General features: G+C 40.4%; 1 protein-coding gene across 1 annotated transcript in view; it reads right to left on the bottom strand.

Annotated features, from left to right (window-relative positions):
• Positions 1-14066: 14066 nt before the first annotated feature.
• LOC122815622 (deleted in malignant brain tumors 1 protein-like) overlaps positions 14067-18227 on the bottom strand; it is a 569610-nt gene continuing 565449 nt past the window's right edge. The window contains exon 13 of the mRNA XM_044088283.1: positions 14067-15217. Coding sequence (XP_043944218.1) covers positions 15156-15217 — 62 coding nt within the window. The 3' untranslated portion in view covers positions 14067-15155. The remainder of the gene's footprint in view (positions 15218-18227) is intronic.

Consider the following 18227-nt stretch of genomic DNA (forward strand, 5'->3'; position numbering starts at 1 on the left):
GCCACTCACACAGGCTAATGGCTGGTTCTATATTGCTTGCTTTTCTGCTCATGCCTTTTCCTATTTCTAGAAGCAATATGAAATTACTGAAGTCTAATTTTTTACAAATGTGGCAGTACAATTACTATGGCCACTATATACTAAATCTATCACTGAAAGCATAGGTTTCATGTGTCTTGATGAGCTAATTATACATATATAGTTTTTGAAAAACATTACTTTGTTTGAGGTGGGACATCACACTAAAGACCTTACCATATTCTTTTCAACTACAAAGGACTTAATGGAGCAGAATTCACTTCCACAGTGCAATAAAACAAAAACTAACCAAAAAAAGGAAAACAAAATGCCAACCCAAAGATGTCCACAGCTTTAATATATAACAGGTAACAACATCATACAATTCCAATAAACATTACATAATATATTGTACTAATTATCAAAATACATTATAAGAATCATTTTATAATACAAAAAATGTATTAAAATAAATCACATGTGTGTATATATATATATATATATATATATATATATATATATATATATATATATATATATCAAGTTTTTTTCCTTTTTAACATATATATTTATAAAAACACGTTTATGATGATGTTGCAATTTCTTTTATTTAATCTAAGGAAATTACATGTTTTATGACCCTGAAGAAGTTCTGTTGTTCAGTGGAATCAAAGTGTCTTTGAGCTGGTGTTTTTTCTTTTTTCTTTTTATTGCATTGACTACTAAGCTAACTTGTGATTTGGTTAATTTTTTCACAATGTAGGAATGTAATTACAAACACAGCAGTTTGTGGATATTAAATTACTTTACATAAAAGCATGTAGGATTTCAACACATATGCTAAACTGCAGAGGTGAATCTGAGTCATTGAACTGTATTGACATGGTCAGCAAAGGACAGTATATATTTTCTTCATTTGCAGGTTTTGTACTTGAAATGAGAAAATCAATTCATATCAGTTACTGTGCAATACTGAGTTCTTGTTTGTTTGAAAAAAGACTTTTCTATTTGCTTCAATATTTTGCATTTAATGTCATTTAATCTCTCAGTCTGATTAATTTTTTTCTTTTTTTTTTTTTGAGATAGAATTCTGTTTCGATTTTAGTCTTAGAACATAGCCCTTGCAGATTGATCTGAAATTTTCTGGCTGATTTTGTGAGATTGCACCACTAGACTGGCTATCCCAAGGGATCCAGTCCACTTGGGGAACTATTTAGCAGTATTAACAAACTGGAAGACCTTCACAAAGATTTCCTTGATCCTGGTAAACCTCTTTTTCCACCCAGTTTTATGTTGTATGAACTATTCAATATCATAATCCTGTACAAACTCCCAGAACTTTCCCCAAACCCATTTTGTGTGGTCTTAAGCTGGCCCCACAGTTTTGTCTTTTTCAGCAGTGCACTACATGGTAATTACAAGTGTCTTAGTATCTGTGGTGCAAGAGGTAGTGCACTTGACTTTGGTGCTGAAATTTTATTATTCAAGGTAGATCAACTCCCGCCACTAGAGTGTAACATATGGAGGGTGCTGTTGCATGTTTGAAACCAAGCTCCCATTTGCTTGAGTTTGTGGTAGCTCATGTAGATATAAAATGTCGCACATCACCTACCTGAAGGGATAGGGGTCCTTTTAATGCAACGTACAATATTTGCAAACTGTATATAGTTACAGGCACTTATTTACACATTACTATTTCTTACTATTTATCATTTATCTTATCCTAATTGTTATTCTTCCATAACTGACCCCACTCCTTCTTCCACAACCATAATCTGATTTTTTTGCAATATATCTGCCCAATTCCATCCCCCATTAAACACAGTTTTATTCAAGTTTTCATTCTACATAACCCAAATTACATAAAATAATCAACTCTTCCCACATAGTCTTTCTTCTTATTCTCATTATATTCATACATAATCATATTCACATCTATATTGTTTATGTAATTAGGGCGGCCGCGGTGGTGCAGCAGTTAGCATTGTCACCTCACAGCAAGAGGCTATCCGGTTCAATCCTTGGCTGGGGTGCCTTCTTTGTGGAGTCTACATGTCCTCCTCATGGTCATGTGGGTTTCTTCCGGGTGCTCCTGTTTCCTTCCACATCCCAAAGACATGCTGTAGATGGATTGGACACTCTAAATTGGCCCAAGGCATGAATGCATGCGTGTGTGTGCCTTCTGTGGAAGGTTGGGTGCTGGGCTGGCAACTCAACACCATAAAACTCCACTGCCAGTCATGAGTGGACAGGTGATCCACTGTGGCGACCCCTAACTGGGAAAAGAAAAAGAATTGTTAATGTAATTAATATTCTCAAAAATGTTTCTTAACAGAACTTTTTCCTGAGTTTCATCACTCGTTACATTTCATAAAGACACTCTCTTCTGTCTCTTCCTCCCCACAAAATAAACAGATTCTTCCAACTTTCTTTTAATATGGCATATTTGCCTTTAGTGGTAACTCATTTATTAGCCTTCTCCATAGGACTTCCTGACAATTTACTATCTTGCTACACCACTTTTTCTTACTTTAATAGGTTTATTAATTTCTTGTGTCAAATGTTCCCATGGTTTTATATAATAACATTGTTTCATCACATTATTATAACACATGCTTCTGTCTTTCTCTATATGTGTGTTACTTGAAATCTGTTAATTAGTTTTAGTAGAAAATCCCATTTGCTAAGTTACAGGAAAATGTTAGTGCAGAAATGTAAAGGTAAGAACACACAATGCATATAATACAGAGCCCTCCAGAAGATTCCAGGTACTGAAGTAATGTGGGAAATAGACAGAAACAGCTAGAAAAAAAATCTAATAGAAGAAAGGAAACCTGGACAGTGTCAGGTGTTTTTCTCTGTAAAGTCAAACAGCACCACCAGAAGCAGATACTATAAAAAGTGATGTTACTGAGGGGAAAGTAACAGAGCTGCTACAACCAAAAGTACAATAAAGTCACAAGTATTAGATGACATTTGTAGAGGAATGAATATAACATGAAAAAACAGCTATACCTGTATTCAAAGGTGAAGACGCTATACCATTTACTTCCTGTGGGTATACCGATGAAATTCTACCTGCCCTGGCAAATTTAGAAATAAGCATTGAAAATCTTAACAAATCACAATGGGATTATGATACATTATACAAGACAAGAGAACATCAGAAGCAGATTCAAATTCTTGCATTGGCCACATCCATTACACATACTTTAAGTTGAATGACAGCCTTATTTGAGGTCAACAAAGCATTGGACAAGGGCAAAATGGTTCATAATGCCTACCTTGGTCTGATCAAGATATCTGACACAATACCCCACTTGGGCATTGTTGACAAATTCAAAAGGTTAGGTATTAACCCTTATGTCACCCAATGGATAGCCAGCCAGTTCGCAGACAGGACCCAGGAAGTTAGAATTAGGGTGTCCACTTCTACAGGAAGGCTGGTCATAAGAGGAGTCCATTAAGGAGTCATACTAATCCCACTCCTTTTTAGCATTTACTTCTCTGAAGTCAAGACCAATGTCAAGGGTCTCTGGCTGAACAAATTTGCAGACAATTGCAAATTAGGAGTAGTCTTAGAATCCCAGCAGTAACACTAAAGTTCTTCAATAATGGCTTGCACAAACAGATAACTGGCTTCAGAGCCATGTACTAAATGTAAATGTCAAGAAATCATAGTAGTATCCTTTGTGAAGTCATCCACCCTGCTAACTACTTGATTGACAACACATGCCTGAGTTTTGACTCAGATATCAGGTGCTTGGGAGCACATGTAGATAATAGTCTTGTCTTCGACCATCATGTGCCAATGGTAGTGAGGAAATCATTCTGTGCTATACAACCTATAAACAAACATATTGCATTTAGACCCAAGGAGGTCATTGTTTCACTCACTGTACTCAGTAGTCATCTAACCTCTCATTGAGTACAATGTTCCTTTTTCTATGTACCTAACCAAAAACATCCAACAAGTGGAATGTCCATTATGACGACCCACCACTGGGCCAGTAATCAAGGTGCCTCAATCCTGACCTCTGGCAACAGTGGGGGGCATACACTGAGAGGGTGACAAGGTACACACAAAGTATTTACAGTTGCAGCTGTCTGCATCAAGTGCAATTTCCCTTAAGAGCACACAGAGGCCACAATCAGTCTGGGGCTGGTTTCTCCCTCTTTCTCCAGATCCCTGATAAAACTCCCCACTGGCACAGCTATAGAGTTGAGATCTCAGTTCATTGGCCAAGCTGAGACCTCCAGCACCCTCTCTGTCCAACCAGTGCTTTGTGCCCTTGCCCAAGTAGCTGACAAACTCACTCTTTGAGGTTTGATTTACACACACACACACACACACACACACACCTGGGAAAGGCTGGCACAGGTTTACTAGATATGACCCATTTTGCTGAGACTATAAGGTAGCTATCACTGCCACCAGCCAGTTCCTTATCAGCTACTTTGAGGCCCTTAACAAAGGGTGTCCAGTCTTACTGTGTAATGTTACCATTAATACAAATGGTAGTTTGACTTAGAGCAAGGCTATTAGGAGTGGTGTACACAGTGTCACCAAATAAATATGCAGGTACTCTCAGAACTTAAATATATCTTACAATGAGCCACAATGAAGGATTTAAATATATTTAATAATAGATAATGAAAGAACATGAAAATACTCAGTATATAATCACAGTGACATCAGAGTTCAAAATCACAGGAAATATTTACAACAACATTGCAAGACAGTCTCAAATAAATAAAGAAAAATATCTAAACTAAGCTTCACTATATTCCTGACTGAATCTAAGAGAATTATTATACCCTAATTAACGTATTTACAGAACAAGGCAGATGTGTGGTGAATGGCTGTTCTTGTCAGTCCAAGACAGAATACAGAATGGCGAGCTTGCAGAATAACATAATTTCTTGACATTTGACTTCTAGTCCCTAGGTGCAAAACAAACATTGATGCCAGCTATTAGCATTTAGCATCTACTTATAAAAATACATAAACAAGGGCTGTTCCTCAGATCTTAGGCAGATTCTGGAAGTCATAAAACAATTATCTTCCTACACATTTCAAAACTAGTGATTATTTCACTTTAAAGACGATACAAAAAACTTCTCGGCACAGACATTGTGCATGTACATTTCTGTTCTATTCCAGTATAGCATGCCATAGTTATATTTTAAGCACAAGCACTCTACAAATATCTCGTCAGCACATGTCTGTACAAACCATCATATATGACATGCAGTTCTAATACATTTGTAACACAAACATCTTATATAGATCATGTTGATATTCACAAATGACCTATAATTATTTACAAAATTCTAGATACCTGTGCTGGCAGCATCTCCCTTTGTCACACTTCTTCCCCCTCGAAGACTCAAGCTATTTTTTTAAGTGACCCTTGAGAAACATTGGTTGAGAGGCATAAGCCTATCTGGAAATACCTTACCCCATTCCCTATCTTGATAGATCAACTGTGTTGGCATTGCTAACCCCACTGCAGTGCTGCACTGTCATATCATATACCTGCAACCCTAGGCTCCAACTTAGTGCCTTGGCATTTTGTTGGATGGGTCAATGTAGCCATGTTATGAGATTGTGGTCTGTAACTACAGTGAATTTCCTTCCATACAGATAAGGAAGATCAGCCAAGTTTCAGTTAAAACTATTCTTACTGGGCATACAGGAAAATTGTGTATTCACTATCCCCCTCTGTTATTGCAATTGTGATATCTAATTTGCATCCTTACCTTGCTTCATTTCTTCCAGGACCATCCTCCCTTCCAGGTGATCAACTTACCTCCACATGGTAAGCCAAAAGCTTTTCTTTGATTACTGATGACCATTTGTCAGAGATATGCATTTATCTGTATATGTGAGGTAGGTGTAATGAGTGTGTGTATTGCTGTACCATCTGCAATAGTGTTAGTTTGTTATCATATAATCTGTTTTAAATATTTAGTGTAGTATCAATTTAATTCCATTGTTTGTTGCTTATTATCACAAGTAATCCTGAGAGTGGAAGTGTAGGACTCTTACCACCTGATGTCAGAGTATTGGTATACTCTGATGATGATGGTGGGCAAACAGAGACACAGCTGGAGGTTGCAGAGGTTGAATCTGGCACTGAGATTGACATTCAGCCACCCCCTGCATTCCCTCCAGGCAGTCAGTAAGTCTATGCATACCTATTCTGCTGAACTCTCAGATATTGGACAGATGAAGGGTGACACACTTGATTAGTGTAGTGTGGTTACTGTGGGTTCGGTACTGGTTGACATTGGCTATAGCCAAACTGTGGGTGAGGTGCCACACAAAAGGGGTGCTCAGAGGAGGCCTGCTGTTTACCCTCCATCTGATGCTGTTGTGTCATTACGTGCCACTCAATGTATGTTTAGGGCCATCATGGAGGTACAGGCATGTTCCACTAGGGCCTTGGAGAACATATTTAGGGTTGTAGATGTGGCACAGGCTGACATGTGTGACTGCCTCCACCTTGTGGCTGATTCAATGGATCAGGTGAATGACACAATGGAATTCAGGATTGCCTATGATGGAATGTATTCCAGTAAGGGAACAGCATCCATGTGGATGTAGGTCAGTAGCATCAGGTGATGTCAGGCAAAATGGCCAAGCCTGATCATGCTCCAGTAGTGGCACTACTTTCATTGCTCCATCAGTGATTGAGATGTCCACACCCAAATGTGGTAGGCCATAGTGTTGTGGTCCTGAGTGTACTCATAGGGTCATAGGTTCATAGGTGTGTACTAGGCTAATGGCTCTGAGGTCTTTACAAGCCTAGCCCATAGGAGAGCTCATCCAGCAGACATTTGTCACATTCAGGTAGCAGCAGCACATTTGACCATGAGCACAAATGTGGCAGTGCAACTTCTGACAGAGCCAGTTCTTATGGTTGGGGGTGATGACGATGAACTGTTACCTCTAGCATGCACTGCTCACACCTGTCTGACATGCCAGGGTGTAGAACTAGCACAGAGCTTGGCTGTCTCCTTGCAGACACTCACATACATTTCACCTTGAGTGCACATAAAGGCACACACGTGCATAATAGGTACATGAGTCATTCATGAGGTTTACAGTTCATTAAGTCTCAGTGGCCATTTGATTAAATTTCTGCCTGCCTGTCTTTCTTACTCACATTCACTTACTACCTTTTGTATCAGCCTAGGCCTTCTGCACCCCCCCCCCAAAAAAAAAAAAAAAACAAAGCACCCTGTGAAGATGATGATAGCTGTGCCATATCCCTGTTTTCTATCTTTTGGATTCAGGGATACATAAGACTTTTGTCTGATGCCCAGGATGCATAGCTGATTTGATGCTTACTGTATCTGTGTTGGTGATGCTATTTGAACATGTGACTGCTTTCTTATAGGTTTTTGTGCTGTGTGTATCTTCAATGCATGAGGCCTATTAGTTAGAGAACACATCTATTGACATAAGTCAGCATGCCACATATTGATCTCTTTGAGATCAAACTCACCCACCTTCTATTTAGATACATTAGCAAGAAACAGTATGCAAGGATCTGCTGTTCATTTGTGTTCTTAGACATTTATTTCCTATTCCACGTTCAGCACTTAAATTGATAGTCCAGCACTTACAAATGTTTTACTTTTGGGCTGACTCTGTGATGCTAACAGTACACAGACATTACATTTGTATGTAAAGGTTGTTAGCATTGCCTGGTATCAACTGTACTGTATATATGTGCATAGAATGAAAGTTGTGTCCCCTTAGGTGGTGAGCACATGTGCTAGCCATTGCCTCTTGGCCAGGGTGAGGGCATATTGTGCATGCCTATGTCTAGCTACACCCACAGCAGCTGGTGGCTCCCTTTTTGATGCTTCAACTCTGTGTGGCTGTGGTGACCTTGCCAGTGGTGGTGGGATGTGTGCCCCTTCCCCTTGGTGTTCCTGTTGAAGCTATTTTCATAGGTTCATAGGTTCATAGGTAGGTACTAGGCTATTGGCCCTAGGGCCTATACAAGCCTAGCCAAAAATGTATCCTGGCTTTCGCCACCCAAGAAAATTATTTTCCTGTGCCCCTGTCAAGCAGAACCACAAAAGTGATCCCCGGGGTGAATTTCCTATTACCCATCCAATCATCAAGATTTTTCTTGAAGAGTGCTAATGAGGAGCTCTGTTTGACATAGATAGGTAGTCTGTTCCAGAGTATGGGAAGTCTCTAGGACAGGAATCTATCCCTCCAGCATGTTCTGTTTATTGTGGTGACAAGGTTTAGGTCCCTGGAGTGTGTAGCTCATAGGGATTAGGATTTCTTTAAGTGGAGCATGTCCAACAGCTCTTGGTTTGACATAGCTTTGCATGTTAGGCAGAGATCGCCTCTGAGTAGGCGATATGCGACGGAGTAAAGCTGGAGTTTTTTGAGACGGTCTGCATAAGGCATCTGTTTGAGGCCAGTAATCCTCTTTTTGAGGTATTTTTGCAGCCTTTCCAGTTGTTGTAGATGTCTTGTGAGGTACATACCAAAAGGGGCGTTGTACTCTATAATGGGTCTAATGTGTGATGAGTAGAGGGGAACAATGACCTCTTTTTTTCTGGATGAGAAACCTTTTGTGATGAGGTGTGCCACGTAGAAGGATTTCCTGACCACTTTGGCGATGTGATTATCAAAGGAGAGACTACTGTCCACCTGTGTCCCAAGGTCTCCTATCACACTTTCGGTGTTAAGTACACTACCACCTATGTGGCAGTTCATGGGTACAGAATTTTTACCAAAGGGGATGACAATGCACTTTTTGGCATTGAGCTTGAGACCATGTCTTTGACACCAGGCATCTGTCTCAGTGAGGCCTTTTTGTAGGATGTCCACATTGTTAGGAGTTTCAATTATGGCTCCTAGTTTGCAGTCATCTGTGAATTTAGTTAGCCAAAGACCTTCTGTGTTAGCCTGTACTTCAGAGAAGTAGATACCAAACAGGAGAGGACCCAGGACTGAACCCTGTGGTACTCCACTTGTCACTGGTCTGAAGTCTGATTTGGAGTCTGCTACTTTCACAGTGTGGGTTCTTTCAGTAAGCCAGTTGGCAACTCATCTTGTGACATAGGGATTTATACCTAGTTTAGTGAGTTTATCTATAATTCCAGAGTGGGGGATGGTGTTGAATGCCTTGGCAAGATCTAGAATGGCTGTGTGAACCAACTTACTCTCATCCATGGCCTTGGTGACTACTTCAAAGAAGTCTATCAGGTTTAGGAGACATGATCTGCCTTTTACAAACCCAAACTGTGTGGGGTCCAGGGTTTGGAGATCTCCAATGTCTTTGTTTATGAGTTCCATGATGATACGTTCCATGGCCTTGCAGACGAGGCTCGTCAGGATAATGGGATGGTAGTTCCCGGGGTCTGTTGTGCCCCCCCTTTGTGGAGTGGGATAACTGTCATGGTGCACCATTCAATGGGCACAAAGCCTGAGGGGAGGCTATGATTGAACATGGTACTTAGGTGGGGTGTCAATTCATTCTGTAATTCATGTAGAAGGCAGCCTGGGATGTTGTCAGGTCCCATGGATGCTGTGTTCTTGCCTTTGGAGAGTGAAGTTTTTACCTGTGCAGTCGTGATTGCAGGAACTTTGCATTCTTCCAGTATAAAGATGGGCCCTTTAGGGGGTGAGAGGGGGGTAAAGTTAGCACTGAACCTATCTGCCAGGATGTTGGCAATATCAGTTGGTTCTGTATATTTAGTGTCATTGTGCTGTAACTCAGAGCAGATCTGAGTGTTGCCACTGAGATTTTTAACATAGCTATAGAATGCTTTGTGGTTGTCTTTAGAATCAGTGGCAATTTTGTTTTCATAACTAGCTTTGGAGGATTTTATGAGGGATCTCAGCTTCTTACTGAGGCTGACCAGGGAGTTCCTCCAATCATGGGATTTTACTCTTTTTTGCAACAGTTTCTTTCTTCTGTTGTAGAATTTGTTTATGACAGAAGACCACCAGATTGGCTTCCTTTTTTTGGAGGATAGCATCTTGGTTCTGTTAGGGATAGCATGATCCATGCACTCGTGTAAGTGCTTATAAAGTGCAATTGTGTAGGATTCAGTAGTCATAACTGTATTGTCCATCTGCATGGGTGTCATGAAGTTCACCACTTCTGTCTTAAGAAGCATGAAGTTGGCTTTGGAGAAATTTTTTACCATGGTTTCCTTAATGGGGGCTGGGGGCAGGATGTGGATATCTAGGGTAATTAGCTTATGGTCAGATTGGACCAATGAGGTGTTGACTTCAGGTGTGGAACAGTGGTCACCCATGTTGGTGGGTGAAGCATGAAGTTGGCGTTGGAGAAATTTTTTACGGTTGTTTTCCTAATGGGGAGTGGGAGCGGGATGTGGATGTCTAGGGTGATTAGCTTGTGGTCGGATCTGACTAACGAGGAGCTGACCTCTGGTGTGGAACACCGGTCACCCATATTGGTGATGACCAGGTCTAGGATATTGCTGCCTCTGGTGGGGGTGTGGATAAGTTGATCCAAAGCATTGGAATTGATGATTTCCAGAAAACGGTGAGCAAAAGAGTTGGCACATGAGTAGTTTTCCCAGTTAATGGTAGGGTAGTTTAAATCACCCATTATTAGAGTGTTGGGTTGTACCTTAATATTTTCCAGTGCATCAAGAAAAGAGGAGTGGGAATCCTGGGGCATGGTGGGGGGTCTGTAGCAAGCTACAATCTGGATTGCGGTTTTGCCCAGAGTTAGTTGAATTTGGTTAATCTCGGTTGCATTATTCTGAGCAACTAGCTTGGAGGTGTGGATATCCTTAATGAATATGGACACGCCTCCACCTTTAGTGTTTCGGTCCGGGTTTGAAGGCCGAAAGGTGTGGTATGAATTATAGCCTGGTAATGCAGGGGTGCTCTCTGGAGCTTTGAACCAGGTCTCTGTCACTGCACAGATGTCAATATTCTCCATTTTAAGGAGTGCCTCGAGTGAGTGCATTTTGAGGTTTAGACTTCTAGCATTGAGTAGCATTACCCCAGATTTTGCTTGCTTGTACCTGTTACAGTGATGAATTTGTCATTTGAACCTTGCCTAAAAAAGGCACTATAGGGGTGGCAAGAGCCTTTGCCAGTATCCGGAATCCCAAGGGTGACAGGTGCAGGCCATCTCTGGCAAAGCAGCGTGGTCTGTCAATCATGTCTTCCCAGGAAGACAGATACTGGATTCCCTTAGAATGACACCAGAAGCTTAGCCAATTGTTAAAGTCAATCATTTTGTCCTTGTACTGTGGTATCATTCTGGGTGATGGCAGGATGCTACTCAGGGCTAGGGTCATACCGGCCTGGGATACAAGATCAGAGAGCTCCTCCATGTCTCTTTTCATGTAGTCCAGGGAGGTACGTCTCAGGTCATTCACACCAACATGGACAATGACAGAGTCATATTTGTACTTGTTGTGGAGTGACCTGAGTGTGTGCATTATGTGGTGGATCCTGCCACCTGACAGGCAGCTGACAGTAACTTTTTCCTTGTTTAGCCTGGTGAGTGGAACATCAGTGTGCCTGACTATAGAGTCAACTATGACTAGAGTGTTGGGTACGTTATGCCTTATGGGCTGTAGTTCAGTGGCACACTGAGTATATGGACTATGTGTCATTTGGGTTGTGCTGGGGAGTGGAGGTTGCTTGCATTTCTGTTTTGGAGGTCTCTGTTGTTTGGGCAGATTAGTACAGAGAGCCTCCGTGAATGTAGGTGTGTGTTTTGTGGTTCTGTGCGTGTGTTTTGTTGGTGTAGGTTTTGAGGGACTATGTGATGAGTGTGGTGCGGTGCAAGTGTTTACCTTCTCCTCTTGACTGTCTAGGCCTGTCTTTGGTAAAGAGAGCTTTGCTTCCAGTTTGGCTATATAAGTGCATCTCTCACAGGTCATAGTGTTGGGTGGTAGGAGGAGAGGGTTGTCTGTGTACATGAGGCAATTGCTGCATTGTCTCAAGATGCCCAGATTCATCAGGTAGACAGGAGAAAACACCGGGAGCTGACCTTTAGACATGCCTGAATAGGTGCTTATGTATTAAGTACTAAAAACTGTTTTCCTCTAGACAAGTGAGGTAAGTTGAGTGCTGTAGTAATTTGGAACTTATTTAGTACTTACAATGAGTTCTGAACAAGTGCTGAGATCAAAGAAACAGATGAGTGCTAATACTAAAAAGCTGGCTAGTTGCAAGGGAAATTTTGAAAAACAAACTTTATGGCGCCAGGAATAGTTTAACCCCAGTTAAGTGTGGGGGGGGGGGGGCTTAGGAGCTCACAAACAGTTCTGGACACAGCAAATCTGTATCTGACCTGCCACAGGAAAGGGGGAAAGCAAGCTTAGAATTTTTTTTCCAGTAAAGTGGAAATGGAGAAAGCTGGAACAGAAGTTAATTCAACGTTAAGGATCTGAGTGGGTTGGCCTTCACAAATGTTCTCTATTAGATTGAGTGAACTAATGACACTAGACTGGGGGGAGTGCCACAGATCAAATATACAGTATGGGCGGGCAACTGCAAAGCCACCAAGTATAAAAACACAGAACACTAGGGAGGGTGGGTGGGTAGGAAAAAAAATACAGTTCCTAGATGTAGCCACTAAATGAAAGTGTGTGTCTCTTTCCAAACTGTAGTTCTCTACAATTTCTACCTCATGCAGACCATGAAAAGTTAAACAGGGTCCAAACACCCCTCTCCTTTTTCACCAAGATCTCTTAGCAGCAGCAGCAGCAGCATAGACTTGAACTGGAAACTTTCTCAGGATAATATTGTGAAGGATAGCAGAGAGAGTGAAAATTTCAGCACAAGTATGATGATTGTACTGCAGGAGTTCCCTGATGTATCTGTGCACCAGAACCCTGACATCAGCAGCCCAAATACATGCTCTATGATATTTCTTGTTTGAGCGTGTGCCTCATTATGGTGTTTTTCAGTGGGTGTGCGTGTATTTCTAATGGGCCGCATCAGCCATGGTTTGATTGCATACCCTGCAATACCCAGTAAAGGACCTTGTGGGATATCCCCCTAGAAAAACCTCTAATAGAGTTGAGAGTTGTGCCAGATACAGGAATCATGATAACTGCTAGGGTTGCCAGCACACCCATTCAGGATGATTCCTTAGCATTACACATAACTTGGGAGTTAATGGAGTGGAAGCCCTTTCTATTTATGTACACCCTTCCCTGTTCCCTGGGTGGTGCTTTGATTTCAATGTGTGTGTTGTCTATGCCACCCAGGACTTCAGTGAAGTGTGCTGCAGGCTGGAAATCCTGCGTAGTTGTAGCTCTGTCCACAGGTGTATGAGGAAAATGTATGAAGTCACTGGCATGTTGCAGTATAGCATTCAGGAATTGATGGAGAATCCTGGATGTTGATTCCTGTGACAGCCTCAGCATATCCCCTGTTGATCTCTGGAAACTTCCTGTAGCTAATATTCTAAGTGCTACACATACCTTAGTTTCCATGAGTATTGGTTCCCCTCAGATTACCCTTGCTCTCAGTTGAGGATGACAGAGGTTACAGAGCTCCTGCAGTGTGTCTCTTTCCAAACTGTAGTTCTCTACAATTTCCACCTCATGCAGACCATGAAAAGTTAAACAGGGTCCAAACACCCCTCACCTTTTTCGCCAAGATCTCTTAGCAGCAGCAGCAGCATAGACTTGAACATGTTGCGCAGACACATGCAGAAGAGCAGCAGCCACTAGCATTCTCTTTGTTTAAATTAGTTTCCATGGCTGTATTCCAGTAGGTTTTGGAATTCAAGATCAGAACCTGCACGGAGTGTACACAATTGCTTTATAGCTTGTTGAATATCTCTTTCATCTTGGATTAGTTGATTAGCACAGAATTCAGCTGCTTATGCTATAATTGGCATGACACTATGGTTACCATGTTTGCGCAGCTCTACGCGGCATGTAGAGCTGCTTTCTGAATGCAAATAGGCATGCGCACACAGTTTTAGCGAGCTGCGTAGAATTTATTGAATCCAGCCCTGTAACTATTAAATTTGTAGTATTTTGTAAACAACTCACAATATCTCAGTAGCCACTCAAGTTGTTTATTTATTATTGTACATTTATTTATTTTACATTTGTTGACCAGGTTTGTACAGCTGAGCAGATAGCCCTTTTCAGCAGAGGCCTGGGGAGAAAATTGTAAGTGAAAAATAGTTTTATATACAAACATTTAACATTTTCAAGTTGGTAGACTCAAAGTATATATACAAACAATAAACATTTTCAAGTTAGTACAGTAAAAACATATACAGATTATTTGTCATTTAACATAAGATAAGTACAAGGACAGAATGCAGAGTTAATAAGAGCAGCCAGTCTAGTTGGAGTTACCGTAAATTTGACTGGTAGTATATAAGAAAAAGTATTTTAAGATTGAGTAAACGGGTACTGTTAGCAACACTTTGCTCATCCAACTGAGTGCTTTCATGTATTCTGTCTGCGCTACTTGGTTGTCGGGATATTTAGAAAAACATTATATAGACAATTAATATCTCTTTAGCAGCACTAGACAGAGGTCAAATATCAATTCAGATGCATTTGTCATTGTCTAAACTTTAAGATGAAATCCTTTAATACTTTGTATGTAGCATGGTTTTGGGATTATTAATGCAAAAATGAACAGTATTTGACGCCTACAGGTGTCAGCAGTCTGTAACTGGAGAAACACTTGGAGGCGTCACTTGGCTATGATGAGTGAAAATAAGTGAAAGCTCCAAAAACCAAATAACTATGTTGCAGGCAAATAAGAATACTTTTTATTACTGCTGCATTATGTGATTTGCATATAGAATATTTTATCCCATACATCAAAAACTTAAAAGAATAGTCCAAAATATTAAGTACAACATCAAAAGGAATAAGTAACTTTGTATAAATATACCTTATTTTTCAAAATTCAAATGAACATTCGAAATATCATGCAGCAGAACATTAGAAACATTTAAAAAAATGGCCTAATCTTTAATATTAGAAACATTTCTACATATAAGAGTGTAAAATATTTGAAAATTACAAATCAGATATTGGTTGCAAATTCTATTTTATTAATCAGGGCTGAACCGTCATGTAATGCTGTTATACCCAGAACAGTTCATCTTCTAAAGCAGGATTCAGTTTCTTGATTCTTTCCTTTTGGTTGTTTTGTCCTTTATCTTCTTATGACTATGCACCTCTGACTGACAAAGAAAACATATATCAATAAATGCAGTCTTTGTGTTAAAGCATGACATTTTTATTTCTTATCAACTGGCAGTGCATTTTCAGTGATTTTTTTATTTATCTGCCTTTTGTTTCCTTCAGTTATTTTACTCAGTTAAAGAGAACGGATCACTCTGATTGCAAATAATTTGCACAGACAGTTTTGTAAAGTACTTTGATTATGTTATGATTTATTGAACAATAAACATTCTTCAACCTTGCTTTAATAAGCATGAAATAGTAAAACTGGGCTTTCATGAAAGGAAAACTGGCTTTAGAAATAACAACATTCTATTTTGGTGGAGATGCATACTCTGAGATCTGTCTTCCTAGGGAGTGTGCCCACTTTACAATCCAAGTGAAATGAACTGCAAGAATCTCAGAGAAAATCAGCTCAGTAGTTTTGGAGTAACTGAACATAATGTGTGAAGTAACAGAAAATAGAATATTCAAGTTTTAAATAAAAATCCTGTTCCTTCAAGGGAAATCTGATGACACTTTTTGCAGATTCATTGTAGAAAGTTCTGATGAGTGAAGAACAAGGCATCAACCAACACCAATTGTATGTGAAAATAGTATATAAAAGCTGCTTCAGTTAAAAGTTAAAACAAACCAAAATGTGCTAAATATACTTTCGAGTAATATGTTAAGCACTGGGCCATGAACCCACTGTGACATGTACTGGGCTGTGTACACATCGCAGTACTTTCTGTACTTACAGACCACCCTTACCCTTCATGGTCCTCCAATATGGAGACATGCAGTACCACAAAGGGCAGTTCTTTCGGCCATGTGGAATGCTAATGAAGCATTCCTGGGGAGAGTTATAAGCTAATGAGCCATGTAACTCTCTCCTGGAACCCCCCCAGGAAGCTATCTACGTGGACAAGCAATTCAAGGAAGAACTTAGCCATGTAGATTAACATGGACATCCCCACCATGTCATTACAGTGAACAAGGCAAATCGGCCTTGTTCAACCATGAACACAGATGTTGGAGGGGTACCAGTAGACACCAGGGCTTACTGTAAAATGCCACAACAGAAAAGGGGATTGGGGGTGGGGTAACAAACAGATACCAGGGAGAATAATGTCTAAAAGTGCTGTACTAGCACCGCCTTTACTATAGAGCCTGAGGGTGGAGTGATATGCACTAACACCACCTTTACTATAGAGACTGGGTGTAGAGTGATATGTACTAGCACAACCTTTACTATAGGGACTGAGGGTAGAGTGATATGTTCTAGTACCACCTTTACTATAGGGACTGAGGGTAAAGTGATATGTACTACCGCCACCTTTACTATAGGGACTGAGGATAGAGTGATATGTACTAGCACCACCTTTACTATAGGGACAGAGGATAGTGATGTGTAATCATGCCACCTTTACTATAGGAACTGGGGGTAGAGTGATATATACTAGCACCGGCTTTACTATGAGGACTGGGGGTAGTAGAGTGATATGTACTAGTATCACCTTTACTATAGGGACTGGGGGTAGAGTGATATGTACTAGCGCCTCCTTTACTATAGGGACTGAGGATAGAGTGATGTATAATCGTGCCATCTTTACTATAGGGTCTAGTGGTAGAGTGATATATACTAGCATCACCTTTGCAATAAGGACTGGGGTTAGAGTGATATATAGTAGTACCACCTTTACTATAGAGACTAGGGGTAGAGTGATATGTTCTAGCACTACCTTTACTATAGGGACTGAGGGTAGATTGATGTGTACTAGTGCCACCTTTACTATAGGGACCGACGGCAGAGTGATATGGACTGGCATCCAAGTTACTACTGGGATGGGGAGATTCCATGGACACAAGGCAGAGAAGAGAAGGACACCAATGCTGAAATCTGGACAGACTATTATGTGCTGTAATGGCACTGACTGCAGTTTAGAGATACAGGAACACCAGTAGTGCACCAGGGAATGCAATGCCATGATGGTAGTGTATTCCATGCTGCTCTACTGGACTGCACTATGGAGATCGAGGGAGACCAGTAGAGCACCAGGGAATATATTACATGATGGCACCAATGTTACTGTAGGAACTGGGTAGGGTGGAGAGATCACTGGGCAATAGGGCTGAGTTTCTAAAGTGATGTAATGGCACCAATACTTCATGACAGGAATGGACTCCATTCCTAAGTCAAAGTATGATTAAAATTCATGAAACTGGCATTCTTTCAATCTAGTGATAAGGAAATGCTACCTGTAAATAAAGAAAAATAGAAGAATTTTAATGTACATAATATAATTTATTATGTACTAATATACTTTCTCCACTTTTTGGGATTTAAAATGGTGTACTGAAGTTCTGTAATGCAGTGACAAAAAAATAATATGGCACGACAGAACTATGACAAAACTCTCAGAGCATTTGTATGAAACAAGAATAAATATAAACACTGTTTACCAGTGAAACATATAACTAATTTTGCATGGGAGAATTTAGTAAATGATTTTTAAGTCACTATAAATTCTTCATATGACATACTAACTGAGAATACTAGGATTACTTACTTAATTGCACTATTTTTGTGGTATCTCCACATACAAATCTATTAAATTTAGTTCATCATATTACCTCATGTTTGTAACTGTGCAAGTGTTTGGTATTTGTTTTGCAGGTAATATTCTGGGTATGCCCCCCCCCCCAAAAAAAAATCTATGGTTCATAGGTTCATAGGTTCATAGGTAGGTAGTAGGCTATCTGCCCTAGGGCATTTATAAGCCTAGCCAGAATGTGTTGGCTTTCGCCACCCTTTTAGACTAGATTCCCGAGCCTCTGTCCAGCAGGGCCATAGAAGTGATCCCGGGAGTAAATTTACACTTTCCCATCCACTCATCAAGATTTCTCTTGAAGAGGGTCAGCGAGGGGCTCTGCCTAACATGAACCGGGATTCTATTCCAGAGCAAGGGAAGCCTCTGGGACATGAATCTATCCCTCCAGCATGTCCTATTTATTGTTGTGCT

This window comes from Protopterus annectens, chromosome 1.part1 (genome assembly GCF_019279795.1).
Source record: "Protopterus annectens isolate FY-2018-M chromosome 1.part1, PAN1.0, whole genome shotgun sequence".
NCBI classification, from domain to species: domain Eukaryota; kingdom Metazoa; phylum Chordata; order Ceratodontiformes; family Protopteridae; genus Protopterus; species Protopterus annectens.